A 24,585-nucleotide genomic window follows, 5' to 3' on the forward strand; every position below is an offset into this window, starting at 1 on the left:
AAAAGGTCTTATTCCCATCTGGAGAGATGAAGAAAAATGATACCCAATATCCAGCGTTGGAGAGGATTATAGCTCTTTTCCTGGAGTGTGTCTTGTTAATAGATATCAAAAGACTTTTAAGGGTATGTATTCTCTGATCCAGAAATTCCTCTTTAGAGGAATTTAGCCAAAAAAAAAAAAAAATATATATATATATACACACACACACACAGATTTATCTACAAGGTTGTACACTGTAATAGGAAAGAACTGAAAACAAGTTAACTCCAACACGACAGGACTGGTATGTCCATGCTATGAAACGACGTGTAATCATTGCCAAATCATTTTGCAAAATGAACCGTTCAAGTAAATGAAATGGAAAATGTTTTACAATTTATGAAGTGAACAGAGCAGACCACAAAACAGTACATGCAGTATGACTCCATTGTGTAATTTTTTGTGGAGCTTATCTGTATTTCCCCAAATTCTACAATAAACAAATATTGTTTTGCAAAGAGATGTTTTAAAAGAAGGTCCTCAGTGGTTAAGTACTTGTCTGGTCAGAGATAACTGGGAAAGAAGAGGCTAGAATTTTCCTGATTTTGGAATCATCCCTTCTCCCACCTCAGACTGCCTTTTTTTTTATGTATAACAGTCAGCAAAGAGAGGAACGTCTCTCAATAATGCAGAAATTCTTCTCTCGAACTTCTTGGGGGAAAAAAATTAATGCAGAAATGTTTTTTCCACTTGCTTCCTTTCAATGTTCAACCAAAACAAGCCCCCTGCACCCAGCATTCCAGAAAACTGAAATGTAAGGCCTTCCTGTACTCGAGGAGAAAGCCCGAGAAGGGTTGGAAATGGTTGAAACAGCAACAGTAAAGACTTCATGAGCCCTCAAAGTACTTCTAGATGCGTGGATGTAACGACCCAGCAAAAAGGAACACCCAACCTAGAGCCTTCCAAAACCTAGATTCCAGCCTTTCCACGCCTCGACTTGCGATCGCTCGGTTCCCAAGCGCCGGCTCAGGGGAGACGCCCCCAGGCAGAGACGCTGAAGGAGGCGCAGGCGCGGGAGCCTCTGGTGGGACGGGGCGTCCAGAGGAGAAGGGCGCGCGGGGGCACCGGGGCGCAAACTGCAAACCCTGGTGCCCTCTGCGGTCCGCTCCGCCAGCTGTCACAGCTCTCAGACGCAGGTTCTGCTCCGTCCCGACTCCGCCGCAGGTCTCAGCCCAAACCTCCCCACCGCCGCCCAGACCGGACGCACGGCGGAACCGACTCGTGTGCTCACTACTGACGGTCCGCGGAGCCCGCGGGCGGCGCCGTCCGGTTCCGGAGAAGGAACCCGGGACCCCGCGAGGGGGCACGCGAGGGAGCGGGCGGGGCTCGGATCCAGCTCTTGGCAGAACCAATAACACTAATACCTATTAGCAAAGAAGCTCACGGCCGACATCCCCAGACCTTTCCACCCAGTAAGTGCGGCAACCCGAGACACCAAGCGCCCCCGCCCCCGGCCGCGCAGCCGCACACCGCACTGCCCCGGGCACTCCTCCTTCCGCGCACGCGCCGTGCAAACCTGCGCCTCACACCTCCCCCCGAGCGCCCAAACCAGGCTACGGTGGCCCTGCTGGGGAAAAATTATTAACGCGCCGCTGTTCTGCAAACCCAGTCTGGCAAGTAGGAACTGCTGGGACAGTTTACGAAGGCGGCCACGAAGGCCCCTGGGGAGCAGAGGTACGGATTTGGGAGTGGGAGGAACAAATCCGTGGATGACCGAGAGCAGGAAGAAAATTCAGCCTCCGCCTCCCACCCTGCAGCCCGGAGCTGGCAAACTTGGACGGCGCCCATCTGGGCCGGGAGCCCCGTCTCGGGGGCGTGGCCTGCTCCGGCCCCGCCCCGCCCCGCCCCGCCCCGCCCCAGGCGGAGGGCGCGGCTCCCACTCTGCGCTGCGCAGCCTGGGTCTGCACCAGCACCAGCCGCGCGGAGGTGATCCAGGTGAGTGCCAGCACCTTCGGGCGGCAAGGGCACTGACCCTTCGGGGACACTTCAGCTTCTGCTCTGGGCACTGCCCATATCTTAGCCACCCAGGGCTGAATAGAGACTCGCTCTCTCTCCAGCACCCCCAGCCCCATCGGTAGATTACAGTTCTGCATTTTCATCCTCTTTGCCCTCCACCTGCCCTGTATTCTCTCCCTGATGGAAAGGGTTTGGGGCGTCTAAGCGAGGCCGGGCCTCGCTACCTATAACTCAGGGAGGTTCTCAAGGTCAACCCTTCCTCGATTCCTTCCTTTCCTCTCTTCCTCTTCTCGGGCTGTGCAGTCCTGGGGCTCCCTCTTTCTGGCCCGACCTCGCCAGCTGCAGCTCTGGTGCAGGGGTGGGCGAGCGGGGCGCTGCAGGGGGAGTTGGCTGTGCAGGCCTGAGCGGTAACACTGGTTTTGAAAGTGGCCTGGCTGCGGATGCGGATGTGTTGTTGCTAGGGAGAGTTAGAGAGCCCCGGAGGGGATTGTTCTTGTTTTCCTCCTGCCTCATAGAAACGTTCGTCCTTTTGTATTGGAACTTGTAAGTGGATTGTTTCCTACCGCTGCCTTCGAGCAGGAGTCACCTCTGTGGGGGTGGGGGAATCTTCATTTCAGGTCCTTCCTTGGATTTCAGACAATGTCCCTGCTTATCTGGTGTGACAGCAGGGAGGCCCGGGGCCACAGCTGCAGGGCGGTGGAAGACGCTGGAGACTCACTGAGTCATTCCTCCAAGCTGTGGCTTCTGCTAATTTTTTCCTTGGGAGTCACAAGTTCACAAGCTACATTGTAGCATCGGGGACAAGTAAGTGTGGGAAAGGAGATAAAGGAAAGCAGAGCCGAGGGCGGGTAGGACAGGAGCAACAGGGGTTGGAATCTTAGTCCCTGTACTGGGGAAACGTGTCCTAGAGGAGAAGGCCGCTTCCTGCTTTGCAGATGTGCGCGTGGGCCTAGGTGTGGTCATGCGGAGTGGCTGCAGGGTTTAGATTCCTCGTGCGTGGGAGCCGGAGCAAGGGCTTCTCTTGGGAAATCAGTACATCACCTGGAACCTGCAGTTTCTGGGAAGCAGCCAAAGTTACTGGTCAGAGCCACAGGCTGGGTTTTATTTCAGTGGATTCAAAGAATATATTATCTGAGTCAGGAGATCAAGAATATTTATTCTCACAGGAGTTAAATTTAACTGAGTTAAGACTAACATCTAAAATCCAAACACTTTCACCCCTGGGAAGACGTTTTGTTAGGCTTCCCTCCTGACACAATGTTACAGAAATAGAAAACTTTGTCAAGTGATTTTTTTTGTGCACCAGTGTTACTATATATATAACGACAAGGATACCATGGCCAGCCATAGAAACTGTGCTCCGGAAGCCACCTTAGAGTAAGGCTGAGGTCCCCAACACCCGGGCTGCAGGCCAGCGCCAGTCCGAAGCCTGTTAGGAACCGGGCGGCAGAGCTCCGCCGCCCCCCACCCTCCGTGGAAAAATTGTCTTCCATTAAACCGGTCCCTGGTGCCAAAAATGTTGGGGACCGCTGCATTAAGGAACAGAACTGGAGAAGGGCAGTCTTCCACTTTATCTAGACTTCTTCCTGCTGGCCTGGAGTTCGGGGAGACACAGTCCTGAAAGGAAAGCTTCTCACCTGAAGGTTAGCACAGAGAAGGAACATATATATGTTTTACAGACAAATGCTGAAAAGCTCCCAGAGCAGTCTGCAATGAGGTGGACGTCAAGTCAATCTGTCAGAAGTAATTCAGTGCCTCCTGCACATCTAGCTGTATTTAAACATTTTGTTTCCTACATTTATACTTAACTATTCTGAATCTGTATTCAGAACATTGCTGACCACAATTGATCATGAACCGTTTAGCATTTTAAAGCAATATTTGCTTAGAAGAGTATACTCCTACTGTTTTTGCAACTGAATTTGTTAATGCTACTTATGAACATGTCATCTGCCTGGACAAGAAGGTAGCAGTTATCATCAGGTAGATTATTGCTGTGTAAAATAAAATTCCTGACTGAGTTTCCCTCACTCTGTCTTACCTTGTCTTTGTGGGGAGAAAAGCGATAATGAGGCAACAGGGAAATTGTACTATCTTTTAAATGTATTTGCGAATGCCTTTAAGAATTTCAGCATTTGGAATCATAGGTCCTCTGTTACCCTCTGAGTTCTTTTTAGAGTTGACCCTCTCAGTAACTGGAACTTGGGTGCTAAAATTTTGGTGCCTTAGTCCACTCAAAAAAAAGAGTGATATTTTATTTCTCCCTCTTAAGAAATGTGAATGATTGTGCCACAGCTTCGTTCTCAGTACAGACAGGCATGAAATGGTCGAACCCCTGTTTCAGGCAAAAACTAGCAGCCTAGGAGGTTCCTTCTTTTGGAATGGCTGGTACTCCAGCAGGGATTCAGCAGCTGCTAAGAATTAACTACCGTCTGCCTGCATTTCTTGTGATGGAAAATCCAAGTGGTGTCACTGTGACTCATTTCCTCTTCTGCAAGTCATAGCTTATGATTCTAGATTCCTGTGTAATCCCAGTTAAGGGACAGGGATGTGGGAATTAAGATGTAAAAAGGGAAGTACCAACTTCTGTGTTGCCTTCCTCCTTGCAGACCCGTGTGTCCTGAAACACTGGAGGACATTGTTTCCCATCCTGTGATCTACGTTTATCATACTGGAGTGCTGATACTCATTAAAAAGAAAAAAAAAATGGGGGGCTATTTCCCAAGTTTTTTTTTCCTCTTTCCATTAGAAACATCTCAGACTTTAATCAGTCACCAACTTGAAGTTAATTATTAGCTCTCTTTTTGTTAATATATTTTATGCTCAGGAGAGGTTCTGGGGAGGTGGTAATGATTCAGAGATGTCAGGGGTGGTCAGACTTGCTCTTCAACCTTACTGAGAGGCAGTATAGCCAAGGGTTGTGAGCATGGACTCTGGAGCCAGACTGCCCAGAATGTGGGAATTGGGCTTTTTGCTCTGTGGTAGCTGTGTGACCTTGGGCAGATTACTTAACCTCTCTGATGCTCAGCTTCCTCATCTGTAAAATGGAGTTAATAGCAGGGATGCTGTGAGGATTTAGATGAATTAATATTGATGAACTGCTTAGAACAAACAAGGTTTGACCCATACTAAACAATATGCATACTAATAATAAGTATTGATAATAATTGATTTCTTCTACTACTTTTCCTCTAGTCTATTATACATCACCCTTCAGACACACTGGTCTCTTTTCTCTTCCGCATACAAGTCAGGCCTTTTCTTGTCTCCAGTCTCAGCACTTGCTGTTTTCTTTCCCTGTGTTCTCTCTCACGCATCACTGTTTATGTCCTTCAGAGCCTTTACCCCAATCCGTCACCCTCGTGTTCTGTGGTTCTCCCATGTGCTTGTTGCCCCTAGACATACACACTTGACCGTGTGTGCTGGAGGGTCAGGACCTTCCTTCTCAGTCTTGATCACCACTGTCGTCCTATACCTCGAGAGGTGCATGGCATTTAGTAAAGGATAAATAAGGGGAGGAATCATTTCAAGAAAATACTGAAGAAGGAAGTAGACATAGACTTGACGCAGCATTCTATTTAGGTAAAATGCTTTGTCCCACATTTATTTCATCAAATCAGTTTCATTTAATGCATTGTGTGTTTTGGGTTTTGTTTTGTTTCCTTTTGTGTCCCATGGCTTCTCCCCATTCTTTCCCTTGCTCTCTGAAGTTGTTGCCTTCAGACCATGAGGGCTGTCCTTGAGATCACACCCCCTGGGAGGCTCAGCCCCAACGGGTTCAGCAAAGCTGAAGGCTTCTAGATTAGATACCAAAGCACTCTCACCCACGGCGCCTTATGCACCAAGAATCTGTTTGGGGAAATTTGTCATCACACCAGTAGGGGAACCTGGAATTTGTTCTGTCTTGTTACAAATCTAGTATTTTTAGATTCCCACAGAGCAGAATTACCAGTTTTTCCCAGGGAAGATTCAGTTCTATTCAGGCATGTGTGTTTAGTGCCTTATCACATAAAGGCAAACTCCAGAGAAGAAAAGAGCAGAGAATTTGTTTATTTGGCCTTGTAGAGTTCGTGTCAGTACAAGCTTGTCCCCTATAACCGAGAGCCATTCACTTGGACTTGAGCATCGTGCTCATCTTCCCTCCTCCACTGCCAGCCAGTGCAGTAATGTATCAAACAATTGTTTTCAGAACTAACAATTCACCAGAGTATTGGAATAAAAACAATATCTGAGGCCGGGAGTGGCTCATGCCTGTAATCCTAGCACTTTGGGAGGCCTAGGCAAGAGGATCACTTGAGGCCAAGAGTTCGAGACCCGCTTGGACAACATAGCAAGACCCCACCTCTTAAAAAAAAAATCTGAAATTTGAATATTTTATATGACCAACCTATGGCCATTTAACTATACAGCTGAATATATTTGGATCATAACACATTTATCTCTTAAAGGGACAGATCTTCCATCCTCCTAACTTATAGTTAGCTTCTACTTTCCAAATATTCTACCAGCAACACTGATGAGAAATTGAAGAATATGAGGTAGTAGGAAAGATCTACTTTATGACCTGCCTGCTGCTGTTTGCCTCACTTGAATTAATAATCAAGTGCTGGACAAATGAAGTTGTTTCTATTCAACTAACTTCAGGTTTTGTCCTTGGAGCACTGTCTACTGAATATGCAGTGCAGTCGTGGGGGAACGGTTACTTTGCATCACCTGGGTTTTTTATTCCTTCTCTTAAATGTCTTTCAAATCTGTCAGTCATTTGAAGGTTTGACACTCACACAGATTTTATTATGTGTTTAAAGCATTTTAAAAATGTAGTCTGAACCAAAGAAATCCCTTATCTCTCCTCTCACAGAAACAGAGAATTACTTTCTTTTAGGTTTTATTTTGTTTCTAATTAACACATCATAATTGGACATATTTATGGGGCACAATGTGATATTTTGATACATATATACATTGTGTAATGATCAAGAGAATTGCTTTTGTGTGACTTTCCTCCAGGCTCTTTCCTTTCGCCATTGAGCTTTATGTGGGCTCAGGAGGGTCAGCTGCCCTGTCTGAAGATAATTTTGAGGCCTATTTCTTTGTGAAAACATCTGGAGGCAGAAAGGGAGGCTGGGCAGCTATTCGGGGAGCTGTAAGTGAGCCAGACGAACCCTCAGCATGACTTTAGAGTTGTCTGAGCTGCTCTCTGGTGTTTGGGATTCAGGGAAGTCTATTTAATATGATCAGACTAGCCCTTTAAATTACTGTCCTTGCATGTTACGCCCATTAGAATGTTGGATTTTGCCACTTAAAATAAAGTACACTCTGCAGGGAAGATTGAATTAATAGCACAGGCAGCCAAATAAGGATTTTAATGAAACATTGGGGAATGGCTCCAAGTGGATCTGTGAATGCTTTGTCATTGTCTGGTTCCTGAATGCATTAAAACAAAAAAGCAGCTGAGAAATTGCAGTACAGTTTGAGGAGAACAATATCACTACTGGAAGAAGAGGTTACCATTGTCCAAGCTGGACTTGACCTGTTTGGGAGCAAAAGGAGAGCTTAAAGGCAAAATCTCTCTCTTAAAAGTCTGGTTAATTGTCATTTAGTAAAAGATAAGGTGGTGTAACTTCATGACTCAGAAGTGGTAAATTATTGCCACAAGTGCCCAGAGCCATAAAGCTTGCATTTTGCTCCATTTGAGCAATGCTGATTGTGCCCTGGGGAAATTCTGCTGGGCAGCCAAGAGGGAGTTGTGTAAATAGTGAAGGCGAATTTTACCTTGGGAGTGTTCCATTGAATGAAGTTACCAAGGCTTTCTGGGTAAGCGTTCCTGCTGCCAAAGGAACCCTGCTCCAGTGAGATAAGGCAGGAATTAAAGGAGAGGTTGGGCGAAGCTTTGGCATTAGAATCGTTCTGTTCCCAGGAGACTCTGTCGGTAAAATTGCTGGAGATAGGTACCTTGGCCAAATATCATGATGAAACTCTCTGTTGCTAACTCAAGGCCTGGAATGTAGTATATCTTCTAGGAGTTAGACCAACATTGCCTCATTGTAAGCCCAATTTGATCACTCCTAAAGTGAGACTTTGCAGTGCTGCCTAGCTTACTTAAAACCCACTAGGCATCCCCTGACTCTGGCTACACTGAGGAGCTGTTGCCCTGAGTGCTGTTCCATCCACCTGTAGACCCAAGGTCCTGCTGGTTACCAGGGCACGTTTTCCTCTCCTAGAAACCCACTGTGGCCTGGGACTTTTCTGCTGCCCCAAGTGCCATACCCCACCTGCTTCAAAATAAGGTTCCTAGTTTTCTTCCTGCAACCTGAGATGTCCTCAAAAAAAAAAAAAAAAAAATTATATATATGGCAAGTAATACATTGATAAATTTAAAAGTTGCAGGTAGAAGTGCTACTGTGTTTTTAAAATATTATAGAAATAATTAGGTTTCTAAAGTATTTTCAAAAGGGACATCTATGAAAACCTACCGCTAACATATTTAATGGTGAAAGACTGAATGTACCCCCCCCCCGCCCCCAATATGGGGAATAAGGCAAGGATGTCCCCTTTGCCACTTCTGTTGAACACTGCATTGGTTCTAGCCAGGGCAATGAATCACGAAAAAAGTAAAATAAAAGGCATTCACATTGGAAGTGAAGAAGTAAAACTGTCTTTCTTTGCAGATGGCATGATCCTGTATATAAAATATTCCAAACATCCTGGATCTAGCTCTCCCTCCCCCTTGCCCTGGCTCTGTTTCTGTTTGTTCCCGGAGCAGAAGCCCGGGGTGCAGCAGTGCGGCCCTGAACGGACACTGCAGAGGCCCTTCTTATGGCTCCCCATGCTGGAGAAAGAGAAGATAATTTAACTCCCGGGTCAGGGGCAAACCCAGCAGTGTGCTTTAGTTGCAAAGAGCATGAACAGTGGCGTCAGTCTGCCTCCATTCGGACCAGCTGTGGGGACCTGAGGCAAATTACTGAACTCTGTTTGCTTCCATTTCCTCGTCTGTAGAAGGAGGAACAGTAACTAATACAGGATTGTTGTGAGAATGAAGAGTGTTAATTTATCTAAACTCTGTTACCGTGCCTGGTTAAATATGTAGTGGTGATATGATTAAATATTTCCCATTTTGCTGTTTCTGCCAGATAGATTGAAAAACTCCCTAAGAAGTTAGTCGGAGGTCCCACTGAATCCTTAAACAGGCCTTTCACCTGAAGTCGTGTTGCTGATTGTGCAGAATTCGAGGCACGCCGGATCCGTGGTGTTAGAGGTTGTTGGGCCCAGAGAGGTTGTCCTGTAGCACAACGAGCATTGCTTTTGAAGGATGGGGAGCCTGGTCCCCTAACTCATTTCACTAGTGGGAAACTCTGGTCTGGTGAGCGACTGTGACCATGAAGAGAAATCTGGAAACCCAGTGGCTGTCACAGGTTAAGCTCACAAGATACAGTCTCAAGAGAGTCTAAGCTGTCTTACCTACTTGGTTGGTTTTGTTTCGGGCCTCTGTCCCAGCTGAAAGAAGAAATCGGTCTTCTGGTGGGCACACTCTTAGTGAGTCATTGTGAAGGGCTTGGCTGGCGCCTGCTCTGCCCAATAGCCTCTGCTCTCATCAGCCCCATTCTGCCCTCGGGCTGGTACAGGAGACGGAGCCCCTCAGGAGCCTCCAAGGATATCAGTGGAATATGGATCACCAGGATAAGACTATCTCGGGTTTTGAATCAGATAAAATCACTGTCTCCCACAAAATTTCTTTTTGCCCAGAACACTGGTTCTTAAAATGTGGTCCCTGACCACAATCATCAGTACTACCTAAGAACTTATTAGAAATGAAATTTTTTTCCTCCTCATGGGAGCAGGAAAAAAAAAAAAAAAGGGAATTCTCAGGCTCCACCTAAAACTTTCAGAAACTCTGGGAGTGGGGTGTTTTAACAAACCTACCAGGTGATTTTGATGTCAATGGAGTTTGAGAACCACAGACCTAGAATATGGAATTGCACTCTGTTGAGTTTGTCTTCATGCAAGTTACTGTAAAAAATATAAGTAGGAGACATGTTCTCTGTCCTCAAAGAGCATACAGCCCATTTGGAGATGTATCCCATATTCGTTGATCAGTGTTCTAGTAGCTGAGGAGTGGGAGGCAAAGGGGCAGGTACTCCAAGGCTCAGCCTGTGGTCCGTGAGGGTCGGTCAGGAGTTAAAGCTTCGGGGAGGCCCTGTCGATACCTGCCCTGGGCTGTGATGACAGGTGGACAATGTGAGCACATTTGGGAGGTGGGACTGCCCGTCTCCCAGATGTATGGCCTCACAGCCCATTTGTTTCCTAACCCTCAGCACATGAGCTTCCTTCCACCTTCGACCACTCCCCTAAAACCTGGCTGTTAGAGGGTCCTCTCCCCAAAGCCAAGGTCATATTCTGAGTCTGTTCATGCATCTTGGCATAGGGTCTGTACTGTTCTGGGTCTCTTCCTACCTTGAAATTTAGGGAAAGCTACTTGCATGCTTAAGAGTGGGCTGAGAGTTGAGCCCACGCAGAGGGCTATCTTGGCTAAGGGTGGTGCATGTCCGGTCACACACCTTTCCCTGTGGGTAGCAGGACTTCCTCTGCCGACTCTACAATCTCACACTTTTTCCTCCCCTACGCCTCTCATCTTAGTTCCTGGAAGGAGAAGCAGTAACTATTAACTGCTACGTGGCCTGTAACCTCATCACCTGCGTCTGTCTCTCTGACCTTATTTCCCACTGTTCCCACCCTTTGCAGTGGGACAGCCACACAGGCCAACCTTTCTGTCCCTTGAGTGTGCCAGGCTTTTCATCACAACACCTTCACAGTTGCTGATCCCTTTGATTGGAATTTCTTTTCCCCAGGATGTTGTGTGGCTGTTTCTTCCTCACTCATGTGTCGGTGTGGATGTTGCCACAGCGAGGAGGCCTCCCCAGTGATCCTGATCCAATGGCGCCCGCCCGGTCTCTCTGCACCGTTGCCTGGAATGTTCTCCAGAAGAGTTACCACTCTCTGGAGTTGCTTTGTTTGCATGCTTGTTGGCAGCCTCCTGTCATTCTTAGCAATGCCCTGAGGGCAGGGACCCTGTCTCGTTCCCTGCTGCATCCCCCACAGCTAAGTAGCAGCTGGCGTGTAGTAAGCACTTCATATATTGGGGTCCAATAAGGGAATTAAGTATTCTTTGATTGATTATGCTGTCCATGCTAGGAAACTAATGCCCTTTTGCAGTCTGAGTAGATCAGCCATTTGCCAAATATGAATCATTTAAAAACCAGCAGAACTAATGTCTAAGCCAAAGCACATTACTGATTTGTAGAAAGATCAATCACCTCATTTAGGAACTGTTTATGTGGGCAGATATGTACACTTAGCCAGTATTTACAATGTGTCTTCATATTTGGGCCATTTATTACATGTTCATACCAGGTGTGTGTCTAATTTATCTCATTTTAAGTCCCCAAACCAACCTGTGAAATAGGTAGTATTTTCCCCATTTTTCAGAGACTTTAGATAATGTTCCAGAGCCTGCCGAGCAGTATGTGAGCACAGGTCTGTCTGACTCCCGGATTCCCTCTGTTTCTTTTCCTGTAGATTTTCCATTCGGGTCCACTAGGGGTAAAAAACTTTCCAAAAAGATCTCTGCTCTTAAATAAGTGACAAGAATTTTCTAATTGAAAAAAAAAAAAACTACATAGATGATTCAAGTTCCTTTTAACCCTTTGATTTAATGTTCTCTCAACGGAAATATTTTGGCTTAGAACTGCCAAGAAACACAAACAGAGGTAGAAGCAGCTACCTCTGCGATTGCTAATAAGGGAGAACAGAAACTTTTCTGTCTTATTTCTTCCTTTCCCCAACCTGTTTAGTTTGTTTTGTTTGTTTTGTTCCGTCATACCCTGTTTCTGATCGTTGCTATGAAGGGAAAAATCTGGAGTTGGGTACTTGTTTACTTACTTGCCTGTGTCCCCTGCTAGAACATGAGCATCATGGGGGCGGGATGGGCACTCAGTAAACTCGAATAAGTAGGTGAATGCATGGCTACCCCGTGCGGTGGTGAGCAGTGTCCGGCTGCAGTGAGGGTTTGAATGACCGCGGCGTGTGGATTTCAGCACTTCCTCCTGAACGCTCCTACTTTCCACATGATCTGTTTTAACGCGACTAGCTACTGAGAGTTCAGAAAAGGAAGGGGAATATATGTAGTTCTAAGCTTTGCTATTTTAAAATGGCAATTTTAAATTCTAAAATGTATATTCATTATCATTTAGTCAAACCTTTTATAATTGAATCAGGTGAATGATAGTTAACAAAGCACTGACCTATATAATATAACCTAATATATAATATTTATTGAGCACTTACTATGTGTCAGGCATCACAATGAATGTTTATGGAGTGTCTCCATTTAATCCTTACAACAGCCTTTTGGGTGGGGTAGGTACCATCCTTATGTCCATTTACCAAATGAGGAAACTGAGGCTGCTGAAAGACGTTGAGTAATTTTCCCGACTAGGACGTGTGAGAACCAGGTTCTGAACCCAGACAATGCTGATTGCAAGACTGCACTGTTAACTGCAGAGCTGTCTCATGTACTGCACATAGCAGATAAGTGACAGAATCCAAGCCAGAAGTCAGGTCTGATCCTTTAGTGTCACCATAACATAACTGCCAGTTCCTCTGTCTTCCCAATTACTAATCATCAGGCCACTTTTTATATAACTTTTAAATATATACATTTGCTCATTTTGGAAATTATAGAAAGCTACTAAGGAAAATCTACAATCCAGCCATCTAGAAATAACTATGCTTATGATTTTGGTGTGTTGTTCCTTAGTATTTTTATTGAGAAAACTAAAATTATGATGCATATATACTTTTGTTTTCTTTTTTTCATTTAATATGCTGTATATTAAGCCTGTTTTAAAATCTTTAATTTTTATGCACACTATTTTTTGTATAATATTCTATTTTACAGGTGTGTTATATTTGTGTAACTGGCCCTCTATTCTTCGACATCTCTACTATTTCTGGTTTTGCTATTATAAATAGTGCTGAAGTAAATGTCTTTGAACCACATTTGTTTGCATTTGGAATATTATCTCAGGATAGATTTCTGGTAGAATTAATGAGCCAAAGGGTATGAACATTGTAAAGAATATTACCTGTTGACAGGCTGTCTTCCAGTTGGTTCTATTCTACACTTCCCCAACACTGTGTACTAATGCAAACTAGGTACTTTTAAACTACAGCCGTGCATCGTTTAAGGGCAGGGATACATTCTGAGAAATGCGTTAGATGATTTTGTACTTACTCAAACCTGGATGGTGGAGCCTACTACACACCTAGCTCTATGGGTAGCCTATCGCTCCTAGGCTACAAACCTTACAACATGTTACTACGGTACTGAATACAGTAGGCAATTGTAACACAATAGTATTTGTGTATCTAAACATGTCTAAACAAGTTATAGTAAAAATATAGCATAAAAGATTTTAAAAGTGGTACACCATTATAGGGCACTTTTCACGAATGGAGCTTGCAGGACTGGAAGTTGCCCTGGGTGAGTCAGTGAGTGAGTGGTGAGTGAGTGTGAAGGCCCGGGACATTACTGTAGGCTCTATGAACATTGTACACTTAGACTACACTAAATTTATTTTAAAATATTTTTGTTTGTCCAATAATAAATTAAGCTTAGCTTACTGTAACTTTTTTACTTTTAGACTTTTTAATGTTTTTTAACTTTTCTCTTTTGTAACAACACTTGCCTTAAAACATACATTGTATACTCCACAAAAATATTTTCTTTCTTTATATCCTTATTCTATCAGCTTTTTTCTATTTTTAAAACTTTATTTTTTACTTTTTAAACTTTTTTGTTAAAAACTAAGACATAAACACACATATTAGCCTGAGCTTACACAGGGTCAGGATCACCAATATCGCTGTCTTCCACCTCCACATCTTGTCCCACTGGAGGGTCTTCAGGGGCAGTAACCTGCCAACAATGTTTTCTTCTGGAACACCTCCCCAAGGGCCTGCCTGAGGCTGTTTTACAGTTAACTTTTTTTCTTTATAAGTAGAAGGAGTATACTCTCAAATAAGGATAAAAAGTACGATATAGTAAATATTAACTCATGAACCAGTTACATAGTTTATTATCAAGTATCATGTACCATACATAGTTGTATGGGCTATACTTTTATAGGACTAGCAGGGCAGTAGATTTGTCTACACCAGCATCACCACAAATACAGGAGTAATGCACTGTGCTACAGTGTCACTAGGCAATAGGAATTTTTCAGCCCCATCATAATCTTGGGACTACTGTCATATATGCAGTCCTTGAATGATGGAAATGTCGTTATATGGTGCATGACTATATATGGTAGACGGTTTCAACTCACAGATTTTAATTTAGACAACTGGTTTATGCCTAACCCACAAAACTGCATAATGATTAACAAATGCTGTCATATAACCAAATGAATTGCAAAGTAATCTTTACCTGTTTTGGAAGATCAGCTCAGGAAGGACTTTTGAACTGTGTGCTATGTGTCTGACACCGTGTGGAAAACAAAGTTTAGAGCAAAGTTCTCACTCTCACAAACCTTATCTTGATGGGTCCACGAAAGGGTTGCTGGAGACACAGAGCAGGATATAATCAATAAAATGTGGTGTAGAGTTCAAATTGAGTGCTCGTGCCAGAGAGCGGCTACATGCCAGCTATCAGCTCCTTCAGCCTGACCTTGAAAGCTATCGGCTACCCCTGGGGCTGGCACAACCCAGGGTGCGGCTGTGGCTGCCTGGGTGTGATCCCTGTAGACTGAGCTGCCATTCCTTCCCAGTGCACACCCACACACACAAAGGCCACTCTCAAAGGCCTTCTATCTCTTGTGCTGGATGGGTGAGAAATGCATTAGACGATTTTGTACTTATACAAACCTTGATGGTAGAGCCTACTACACACCTAGGCTGTGTGGGGTAGCCTGTTGCTGCTAGGCTACAAACCTTACAACATGTTACTGTACTGAATACAGTAGGCAACTGTAACACAATGGTAAGTATTTGTGTATCTAAACATGTCTAAACAAGTTATGGTAAAAATACAGTATGAAAGATCTTAAAAATGGTACACCTTTATAGGACACTTTTCATGACTGGAGCTTACAGGCCTGGAAGTTGCCCTGGGTGAGTCAGTGAGTGGTGATTGAATAAGAAAGCCTCAGAAAATAAGGGCTTAGCAAATGATAAAGTTTTTTTAAATTAAGCTGATTCTTTCCTTAAGGGACAAGGAAAGAATGTCACATTTTTCACTCCCTATTGGATTTAGCAGCTATGATGATAGGTTTTCTCTGTGTTCTGAACTCCTCTTTCCCTAAGTAATTAATACAGCCAGTTTCTTCCATGGTTTCAACAGATACTTTTGGAGGAAGCAAAGGAAACTCAAATTGGTTGGGTGCATCCCTTATACCAGACACTGTGCCAGACGGTGGACATTAGCTCAGGGGTGCGTGGCAGCCACCTGGAGTTGCAGCCTGAATCATTTATTCCGCAAGCATCTGTGAGCATGCACCCTGCTTGGCACGGAAGATGCCAGACAGACAGGGTCCCTCCCTCGTGGGAGCTTAGCAGCTGTTACAATTGGCTGCTCTTTCCGTTTTAAGTACAGGCTGTTCCGGCGTATGAAGCAGGACTCCTCACTTGGTAGGAGTGGAGGGAGGTGTCAGGGAGGGTTATCCTCCCAGGCAGCTTTCCAGTCACTGCGTCCCCACCTGCTGCAGGGAGAGCAGGCACGCTGTTGCCCTGGGCCCTCCCACTGTCCCTGTGACTGATTGTGTGTCCTCTGCAAACCACCCTCTAGAGTCAGTCTCTGGGTCCCTCTTACTGTGAATTTCCCCTTCGAAGGTCCTTAGTGTTCTGGCTCTGCTTGTGCCGGTCCAGATTCGTACTCAGTACATAGCACCTTAACAAAGCACCAGGAGGGTAACTTCCACTAAGGTGTGAAGGCCTAACAGGTTTAACCTTGTAGACTGCACGTATACTTTAAAAGAGGAGCTCAGTAGTAAATATCAATTTCTAATTGTAGATTCTAATTGTGGAGTATAGATCAGTTGCTTTCCAGAGTGTTTCTGGCCTGCAACAGAGACATCTGCTCAAGAGGCACTTCTCTGTCCTGCCAGCTCCCAACCGCAGCCCCTAACAAATCAGAAACACAGATCAATAATGAAGCTACCAAGTTCTAATGTGTTGCCTGGGCTAGCTGGAGTGTTTGTAAGAGGAATTCTTTTTTTTTTTTTTTTGAGACAGGGTCTCACTCTGTTGCCCAGGCTGGAGTGCAGTAGCCTCATTGTAGCTCACTGGACCCTCAAACTCCTGGGCTCAAGTAATCCTGCCTCAGCCTCCTGAGTAGCTGGGACTACAGGCCCATACCATCACACCTAGCTAATTTTTCTATTTTTTTGTAAAGATGAGGGCTTGCTGTGTTGCTCAGGCTGGTCTTGAACTCCTGGCTTCAAGTGATCCTCCCACCTTGGCCTCCCAGAGTGCTAGGATTACAGGCGTGAACCACTGTGCCCGACCTGTTTTGGGAAAGAATTCTAAAGCCTGCTTTGTTCTTAGCTCTGCCTTCATCCCCTTGAGCCTTCATTTCCTTTTCTGTAAAATGGAGCTAATAGAATTTTTGTGAAGTATAAAAGGGAGCTGAAAAGTGCTGCAGCAAGACAAGGCCGTCCGCACCCAGCCAGGGAGCCCACGGTCCCGTCCAAAGGTTAGGGTCTTGGCTGGCAACTTTGGCCTAATGCAAACATGCTTCATTTTACTGTCCTTGAACAGGCAACTCTAACAGAGTTAGAGGCAGCTGCATTTTAAGTGGCCTGTTTGGCCCAAATGTGGGTTAAATCAAGGATAAATAAATCAAGGATAGGCTAGAAAGCTCAGTCATTTTTATTTTAAAGAGGTGTTCAGAATTCACACTAAATTTTTGTTTTAATAACTACTGTAGCTTCCTCCTCATGCTGATTTTCTAAATATAGGAAGAGAGTGAGGGCAGGGAAGCTTGGAGGGCAGCCAAAGACTCTGCTCTCTGCGGCTACACGGACAGGCGGGGCAGAACTGCTGACCGGGGCAGTTCCGTGCTGAGCCAGGGGCCAGCCCTCCCCAGTGTGTGTCCCCTCCCCCCTGAGTAGGGCCATGGGTGCACTCAGAGCAGCTGGGGGTGGCGAACTTAGAGGGGGAAAACTGATGAAAATTATTGTGAAAGCTGGTGGGAAGGGGGAGCTTTTAGGATTTAGGCCCCAAATGTTATTTTTCTGAGCTAAGAGAAACTTACTTTTAAGGAGCTGAGCTGCTTGCCCATCCCAAATTGCATTTTGAGAAAGGCGCTCTGATACCCCGTTAGTTTGGCTCTAAATATTCAAGTGGGACTGAAAGGGGACGTTGGAACTAAGTGAATCTGAATCTGAATCCCAGCTCTGATACTTTGTGGTATAGACCTTGGGGACAGTGCGTAACCTCCGGGCATTCTTTGGAAATAGGGATGTGACCATCTTGTTGGTTGGTCTGTAAAGATGACTAGGCACATTTTGGAGCAGGGTAACCCTCCGAGGTTTACCGGAGGACTGGAGCCAGACAGTTACCAGGGATGGTAATTTTAACGCTGAAAGCAGAACACGCACTGCAGCTGCTGACGTGCAGTGACCTTCACATGACAGGCGGTCTGTGAGAGGCCTCTCGAAGCATCGTAGCTGCTCCTTCGGGTCCTGCCGTGCCCTGACCCTGCTTCCCTCTGCTGGTCAAAGCTCAGAGGTCAGAGGGCGGCACTGTGGTGCTCGTGATCTCACTGGGCCTCCCCCCCACCCCCCCAAGTGTGGCTCCCTTTGATGCCTGGTCTCTTTGCTTCCTTCCCTCCTCTCCCCTCCTGGGGGTCAGGACGGTAGCTTAAACAGCAGAAATTACCGAATTCTTGAAAATGAGCAGGGATTAGCTTTTTCTCCAAACATGTCATTATGAAAATTTTCAAACCTACACAAAAGTTGAACGAATTGTACATTGAACATCCATATTGCTACCACCTAGCATCTGTGATTAACATTTTGCTATATTTGCATATATCATTTCTGGGGGGAGAGATGCATAAGATCTATATATTTGGATCAAAATAAGTCCTAGGTATCAGAACACTTCATGGGGCTAATTTCGAAGTGATGATTTGATGAGCAACCTGAGTTCCCAGGCGCTGCCCAAAGCGTCCTAAGGCCGGGAGCCACGCTCCGCTTTCAGAGCACTCAAGCAGGGCCCGGCCCTACCTGGCTGAGATTTCTGCAGCTGTTCCAGCACATGCCCAGGACCAAAGGGAGGCCCTAAGGTTCCTGCTTTTATAGCGTCCCCCGTGTCTCAGGCAGGAAACTTGGAATCACTGTGTATATGCTGTTTGGGATCCTGTTTCTTTCTCTTTCCTCTCCCCTACCTCTTCTTCCTCCTCCTCCTCTATGTTTCCCTCCTCCCACCCTCCCTCTCTTTCTTTCTCCATGTAACAATGTATACTTTAGCACTTTGCCATGTTAAATATTTTTTCAAAAATGTGATTTTTAGGGGCCAGATCGCTCTACAGCAACGACTCCTGCAATGGTGTAGATAAATCTCATAAATACAATGTTGATCAAAATAACTCAGGCACAAAAGAGGAAATACAATATATGATTACATACTTTTCTGTGTGTATCCTGCATACTCAAGTCATTTTTAAATTCTGTTGCATGATACATGGTAATATTTCTAAGGACCTCTTAGAAACATCAGACTGACTCACACCTCTTTTTGATCTGCATGTGTGTGTTTGATCTGTTTGTAATAAAGCGTCACGTTCCCTGAGACCTCGTACCACGTGATGCCCGCAGTCCTGGGGACAGTGTCCCAGTGTGGTGTTCTTCCTTCCACAGAGCCAAGATGACCGTCCTCTCCAAGGAATACGGCTTCGTGCTTCTCACCGGTGCCGCCAGCTTTGTCATGGTGGGTCACCTCGCCATCAATGTCGCCAAGGCCCGCAAGAAGTACAAGGTGGAGGTAAGTGGGAACACAAACTGGTGCTTTTGTAGGCTTGTCCGGGGGCTTATCCGAGAACCTTTCAGTCGGGGAGGGAGAGGTGAGGAGCTAGTGGGGGGAGGTGGCAGTCTCAGGACTGTGTCTATTAGAAATTCGGCTCCTTTCTGGAAGGGGAGAGGCAAGGACTATGGGCCCCTGCTGGGGAGTAGTTTCCATCTGGTCTGACTTCATCTCTTCCGTAGAAAGACTAGGTATGCCGGGATTAGAACAGCGTGTTTTTGGCCGGAGCTATTTGCTGGGAAGCTTTGCTACTGTATTTTCTACAGAGGATTAAATGGTAACATTGTTTCCTGGTGTGCCACTTTAAAAATGATGTCTTAAGGTGATTTTCCTGTTTTCCAAGTAGAAAAGAAGTATGTGGTGCTGAGGTTAGCCTGGACTTAGACATAGGAAAGTGGTCTATTAAATACTTCCTTCAGTTCTAGCTGATCTAGAAGGGATAATGACTAAAGTTGTCCCTGGTGAGCAATTTTAAATGTCTATTTCTGTTTAGCAACTTATAATTAAACTCCCTCACTAGAGAGAGCTTCTTTTAAGTTTTCATATCTAGTTTCTTCCTTTTTTTTTTTTTTTCTTCCTTCTAATGGATGCTTCCATTAAAATTCTCACACAGTCAATTTCTGTTCTTCCATTAGGGAAATCTTAAAAGAATGTGGTATTTGATGACCCTTGGGAAAGAGCTGTTTCCCTACGGTGTCTTTGTGATACATCTGAAACCTACCATTGATACATAACATCAATGAAAAGCCCTGAGTTTGGCACAAGCTGCCTCTACCTTGTGCAACTACAACACAGACAGACACTCTTATTACTGGATATTTTCTAGAAACACTGAATCTGCTTCTGAGAATTGAGACCTTTGTCAACTGTAAATATTTAAGCAGAAATAGAATGATCATCTGTTAAGAGTATTAAGTGATACTTTGGGATATACTATTTTTAAGGTTAATTTTAATTTTCAAAACTGAATGCCAGTCTTGATCATTTAATCAACATGCCCCTTGTTTGACAGTACCCTACCATGTACAGCACAGACCCTGAAAATGGACACATCTTCAACTGCATTCAGCGAGCCCACCAGAATACGTGAGTGTCTGCCCTGCCGGGCACCAAAGACATCTGCAGAGTGGGTGTTTGCTGTCCAACACCTCGTCCCTTAGTGCTCTCTATTTCCTGAGTAATAGTGATGTTGACAACTTATGAACCTCATTAAAAATTATGTATGGGAACAGGTTGAATATTAACCAAACTTACGAGTTGATAGAATGGTGGGATTTCTGGATAATCTTTCTAAAAATATCTTTAATGTTGCATTACCCTCTACAGTGTTTGAAGCATGTCCCATTTAAACTAATGTTGAATCTCCCAGCCCTGGGGAGTGAAGAAGTTTTGAATTCTGTAAGGAAATCCACTGTAATTCACCAAGATCTTCCTCTTCAGTTTGTTAGATGTGAGGTCCTTTCACTCAGCATGTTCTGAGCTACCTCTAATCCCGTGCAAAGCAGAAGAAGGTGGATATTAGTGACCAGGTCTTCTCCCTCCACCGATATTTATTTTTGCTCTCAAGTTTCTAACTTGGCAAGTGAGAATGTAAAGGAAGGACTCTTAGTTCTACATAGGCATACTTAAATGGGGCACTTTTTAAAAAGTTTCTTTCTGTCTGTTCCAGGTTGGAAGTGTATCCCGCATTCTTATTTTTTCTAGCTGTTGGAGGGGTTTACCACCCGGTAAGTTTTTCCACAGTGTTCGTCTATTTGGATTTAGTTCACTGAGCTATCATCAGGGAAGGAAGAAGGAAATAAACATTTAATGAACATCGGTGTCTAAGCACCATGTATTTAACAGGATTTTATTCAATTATTTCTTACAAAGTTCTTTAAAGTAGCTGGGATTTCCCTCCTCCCCCCTTTTTTTTTTTGCAGATAAGGAAAAGTCTCTTGGATACTATTTAACCTTCACAAGGTCAAATAGGTACAGAGTAGAAGAATCAGAATTTGAACCCAGGTCTGTCTGATGCTAAAGGTTTCATATCCATGAGAGTTTTAATTTGCCATATTCATTCATTCATGCAACAGACATGTCCGCACCACCTAGGGTTCCAACAGTGGACGGGACAGGCAAGGACACCTGGTTTCCTAGCGCTTACCTTTTAGTTGGGGTCACAGATAAAGGCAACATGGGTAAAGCACGTAGTGCGTTAGAAGCTGGTGAGTGCTTGGCAGAAAACAGCAGGGAAGGTGCAAAGGGAGCGTGGAGCGGGGACAGTTCTGAATGGGCTCGCCCGGGAGGAGGGCCTTGCCTGGGAGGTGACAGGTAAGCAGAGGAGGTGAGAGAACAGGTGCTGGGCAGAAGCAGCCAGGAGCGAGCAGGTGCCTGCCGGTCTGTGTGGTGAGCAGTGGGAAGGCCACTGCTCCTGTTGATATTTAACTTTACCCCAAATCAGCTCCAGCAAACCCCTGACGCAGTAGCCTACCCAGCGTAGCACTGCTAAACAGGACAGGCACTGGGAAAGGTGGCCTCGCACACTCTCTCCTCTGTTCGCCCCTTGCTCCTGTGGCCCGAAGGGGTTACCCCAGCATGGTGCCCAGCAGGAAGGATTTTTCACCTTACATGAGCTTTGACTCTCTCAAGGGTGTTGGGAACAGGGAGACTTTTCCCTGCAAGACCCCACATTCTGGGGCTCACAACTTGACACACTGTCCCGCTCTGTCCCGTGGAGCCCACCCTCGGTGCAGGCTGCAGTGCCGCCTGCTCCCAGCCCTGCCGGCGGGGACCTCACCGGAGAGGGAGATGCTACGTGCCCAGCAGCTGGAGTTGCTAGTCAGTCTCGTGCTCCGAGGCCCATTGGAGCCAGTGGGGCTCTTCCTCTGGCCGTGCCTGGGGGACAGTTTCCTCTTCTGGCTCACCCGGAGACCCCAGGCCTGCCTGTCCTCCTCTGTGCTCCACCACAAGTTCCCCAGGATGCCCGGGCGAGCCCGGGGCTCCCCCGTCCCACTTCTCTAGGGAGCCAGTACTCTTCTCACGGCTGCACGAGCTGCTCACAGAAGAACCACGGATCTTCGATTTCCTTGACTGAAACAAATAACTTAATTCTACCTAATTTTGGTGGGGAGTAGTTTAGCAAATCCATGAAATTGTTACCTTTTGCTAACATGCTGTGTAATCAACCCTAGGTGTTAACGAAGGTTTGCCTGTTTCTTTCATGCAAATACTAACGGAGCCCTTTTATCTTAGCGCATAGTTTCTGGCTTGGGCTTGGCCTGGATTGTCGGACGAGTTCTTTATGCTTACGGCTATTACACGGGAGGTAAGTACATACCGACATCTGCCAAGGAAACACACTTAAAATTCAAATCTTATGCTACTAGATTTTTCTTCCTGGGGCTTTAAGAAAAGGGGAAATAGCTTGATATTTAGGTGAAAGATCTGTTATCTTCTTTTTTTTTTTAACTAACATTTGAATAGTAATAAAACTCATTTTCATTAAACATTTTCTTTGTGCCAATTGCTATTCTAAGAACTTTGCATATGCTATTTAACCTCACAACAATTCTGTGATATCCCATTTTATAGATGAGGAAACCGAGGCATAGAAACATTAATGGTCTAGGTCATACACCTACTAAGTATAAACTAGTAAACCAGGGTTCAAACTCACAGTCTGACGCCAGAGCCTAATTGCTACTGCAAATTGGTGTACCTGAGAAAGAAGGAAAAAAAGACATTTTTGGCTATATTTGCTTCTTTGAAAAAGAGGGAAATACTGCTAAAGATCCTGGAGCAAAGCCAATGTAGTTATTATCCTATAATTTTCTAAGGTCCAACCAATACTACTGGGACACATTAGTTAGTGTCCCTTACTGACAGCTTTAGTATCTGAAGTTGTCAGTCAGTACGTGACTTCAGGCTAAGAGTTGGTTAACCTCACGAAGTCAGGTTGTCGAATGTACAACCCCTGATGCCATGATGGAATAGCTCATGAATGTTGACAGCGTCATAATTCTGGACCGTTCCTGGTAACTCCTGCTCTTTCTTACTTTTCAGAACCCCGCAAGCGGAATCGAGGAGCCCTCGGGTCCATCGCTCTCATGGGCTTGATGGGCACGACCGTGTGCTCTGCCTTCCAGCATCTTGGTTGGGTCAAAACTGGCCTGCGTGGTGGGTCCAAACCCTGCCATTAAAGAATTATAGGGGTTTAAAAACTCTAATTCATTTTGAAAGACTTACCTTTATTTCCAGTTACATTTTTTTTTTCTAAACGTAATAAAGACTTATCTGGCATCAGCCTCATACCTAAACCACCTGATTCTTATCATTTATTTCTTTTTGGGTCTCCGTCTAAAATCAGTAGCCTGTTCCTGCTAGGTAAGAGAGGAGGCACAAATATTAAGCACCTCCCCTCACCCTGCCAGGGGATGCTTATGTAGTATGTGAAGACGAGAAAGTGTCTGATTGTGGTAATATGTTCATGATCTTGCCACAGTGGTAAAAAAATTAAGCAAAATCTTTTAGCTCTCGTTAGGATATAATAGTATCACTTGCAACTAATACTTAGGATAACTGTAAGCATTTTTTTAAAAACTCTCCATTAGAGATTGTTTCTGTTGCTTAAAAACTGAATAGACTAAATTTAGGAAGATGAAACTTAACATTTGGATACAAAGATTTGATTGTATATATAAAAATGAGGAAGACTTAGAAGGTTTTAGTTGATTTTGAAAACAGTGCAAGTTGGCAGAGTGAGATAGTAGCTCCAAAAACTAATGTGGGCCAGGTGCAGTGGCTCACACCTGTAATCCTAGCACTTTAGGAGGCCAAAGTGGGAGGGTTGCTTGAGGCCAGGGGTTCAAGAGCAGCCTGAGCAAGAGTGAGGCCCCGATTCTACAAAATATGGAAAAATTAGCCGGGTGTGGTGGTGCACACCTATAGTTCCAGCTGCTCGGGAGGCTGAGGCAGGAGGATCATTTGAGCCCAGGAGTTTGAGGTTGCTGTGAGCTATGGTGATGCCACTGTACTCTAGCTGGGGTGACAGAGTGAGACTCTGTCTCAAAAAAACAAAAACTAAACAAAAAAAAAAACCCCTAATGTGGCCATAAACTGCCTTAACAGAAATACAGTGACTAGACCTGTGCTGTATGATATGGTGGCCACTGGCCCCATGCGACGATTTAAATTTTAATTAATACAAATTAAATAAAACCAAAAAAGTCAGTTCCTTGGTTGCACTGGCCACATTTCAAGTGCTCAATAGCCTATGAGGATGAGAGATAGGATTTGAATCCAGGCCTGACTAAACTCCATGCATTTTCCACTGTACCACTCTGTCGCGTAAGCCTAAAGATGAAGCATGTGAGGACAGAGTGCTATTATGGCCAGCCACGAAAGATGGTCATCCGTGGCCAAGTGGCCTGGAGCTCTCGGGGCACTGGACTAGATCAGCGTGCACTCCGGTGTTAGTTTAGGAGAAATTTTCACGAGTGGAGAGAAAAGCATGGAAAATGAGGACAGTTT

At 45.1% G+C, this 24,585-nt stretch overlaps 1 protein-coding gene across 1 annotated transcript; it reads left to right on the forward strand.

Moving 5' to 3' along the window:
* Positions 1 to 1,887: 1,887 nt before the first annotated feature.
* On the forward strand, positions 1,888 to 23,372 carry MGST3 (microsomal glutathione S-transferase 3). The gene is made up of 6 exons (XM_045546604.1): positions 1,888 to 1,974; positions 18,912 to 19,035; positions 20,087 to 20,160; positions 20,744 to 20,801; positions 22,309 to 22,381; positions 23,119 to 23,372. The coding sequence occupies exons 2-6, from the start codon at positions 18,919 to 18,921 to the stop codon at positions 23,253 to 23,255; spliced, it is 459 nt and encodes a 152-aa protein (XP_045402560.1). The 5' UTR covers positions 1,888 to 1,974; positions 18,912 to 18,918; the 3' UTR covers positions 23,256 to 23,372.
* Positions 23,373 to 24,585: the final 1,213 nt, after the last annotated feature.

This window comes from Lemur catta, chromosome 3, assembly GCF_020740605.2.
Source record: "Lemur catta isolate mLemCat1 chromosome 3, mLemCat1.pri, whole genome shotgun sequence".
NCBI lineage: Eukaryota > Metazoa > Chordata > Mammalia > Primates > Lemuridae > Lemur > Lemur catta.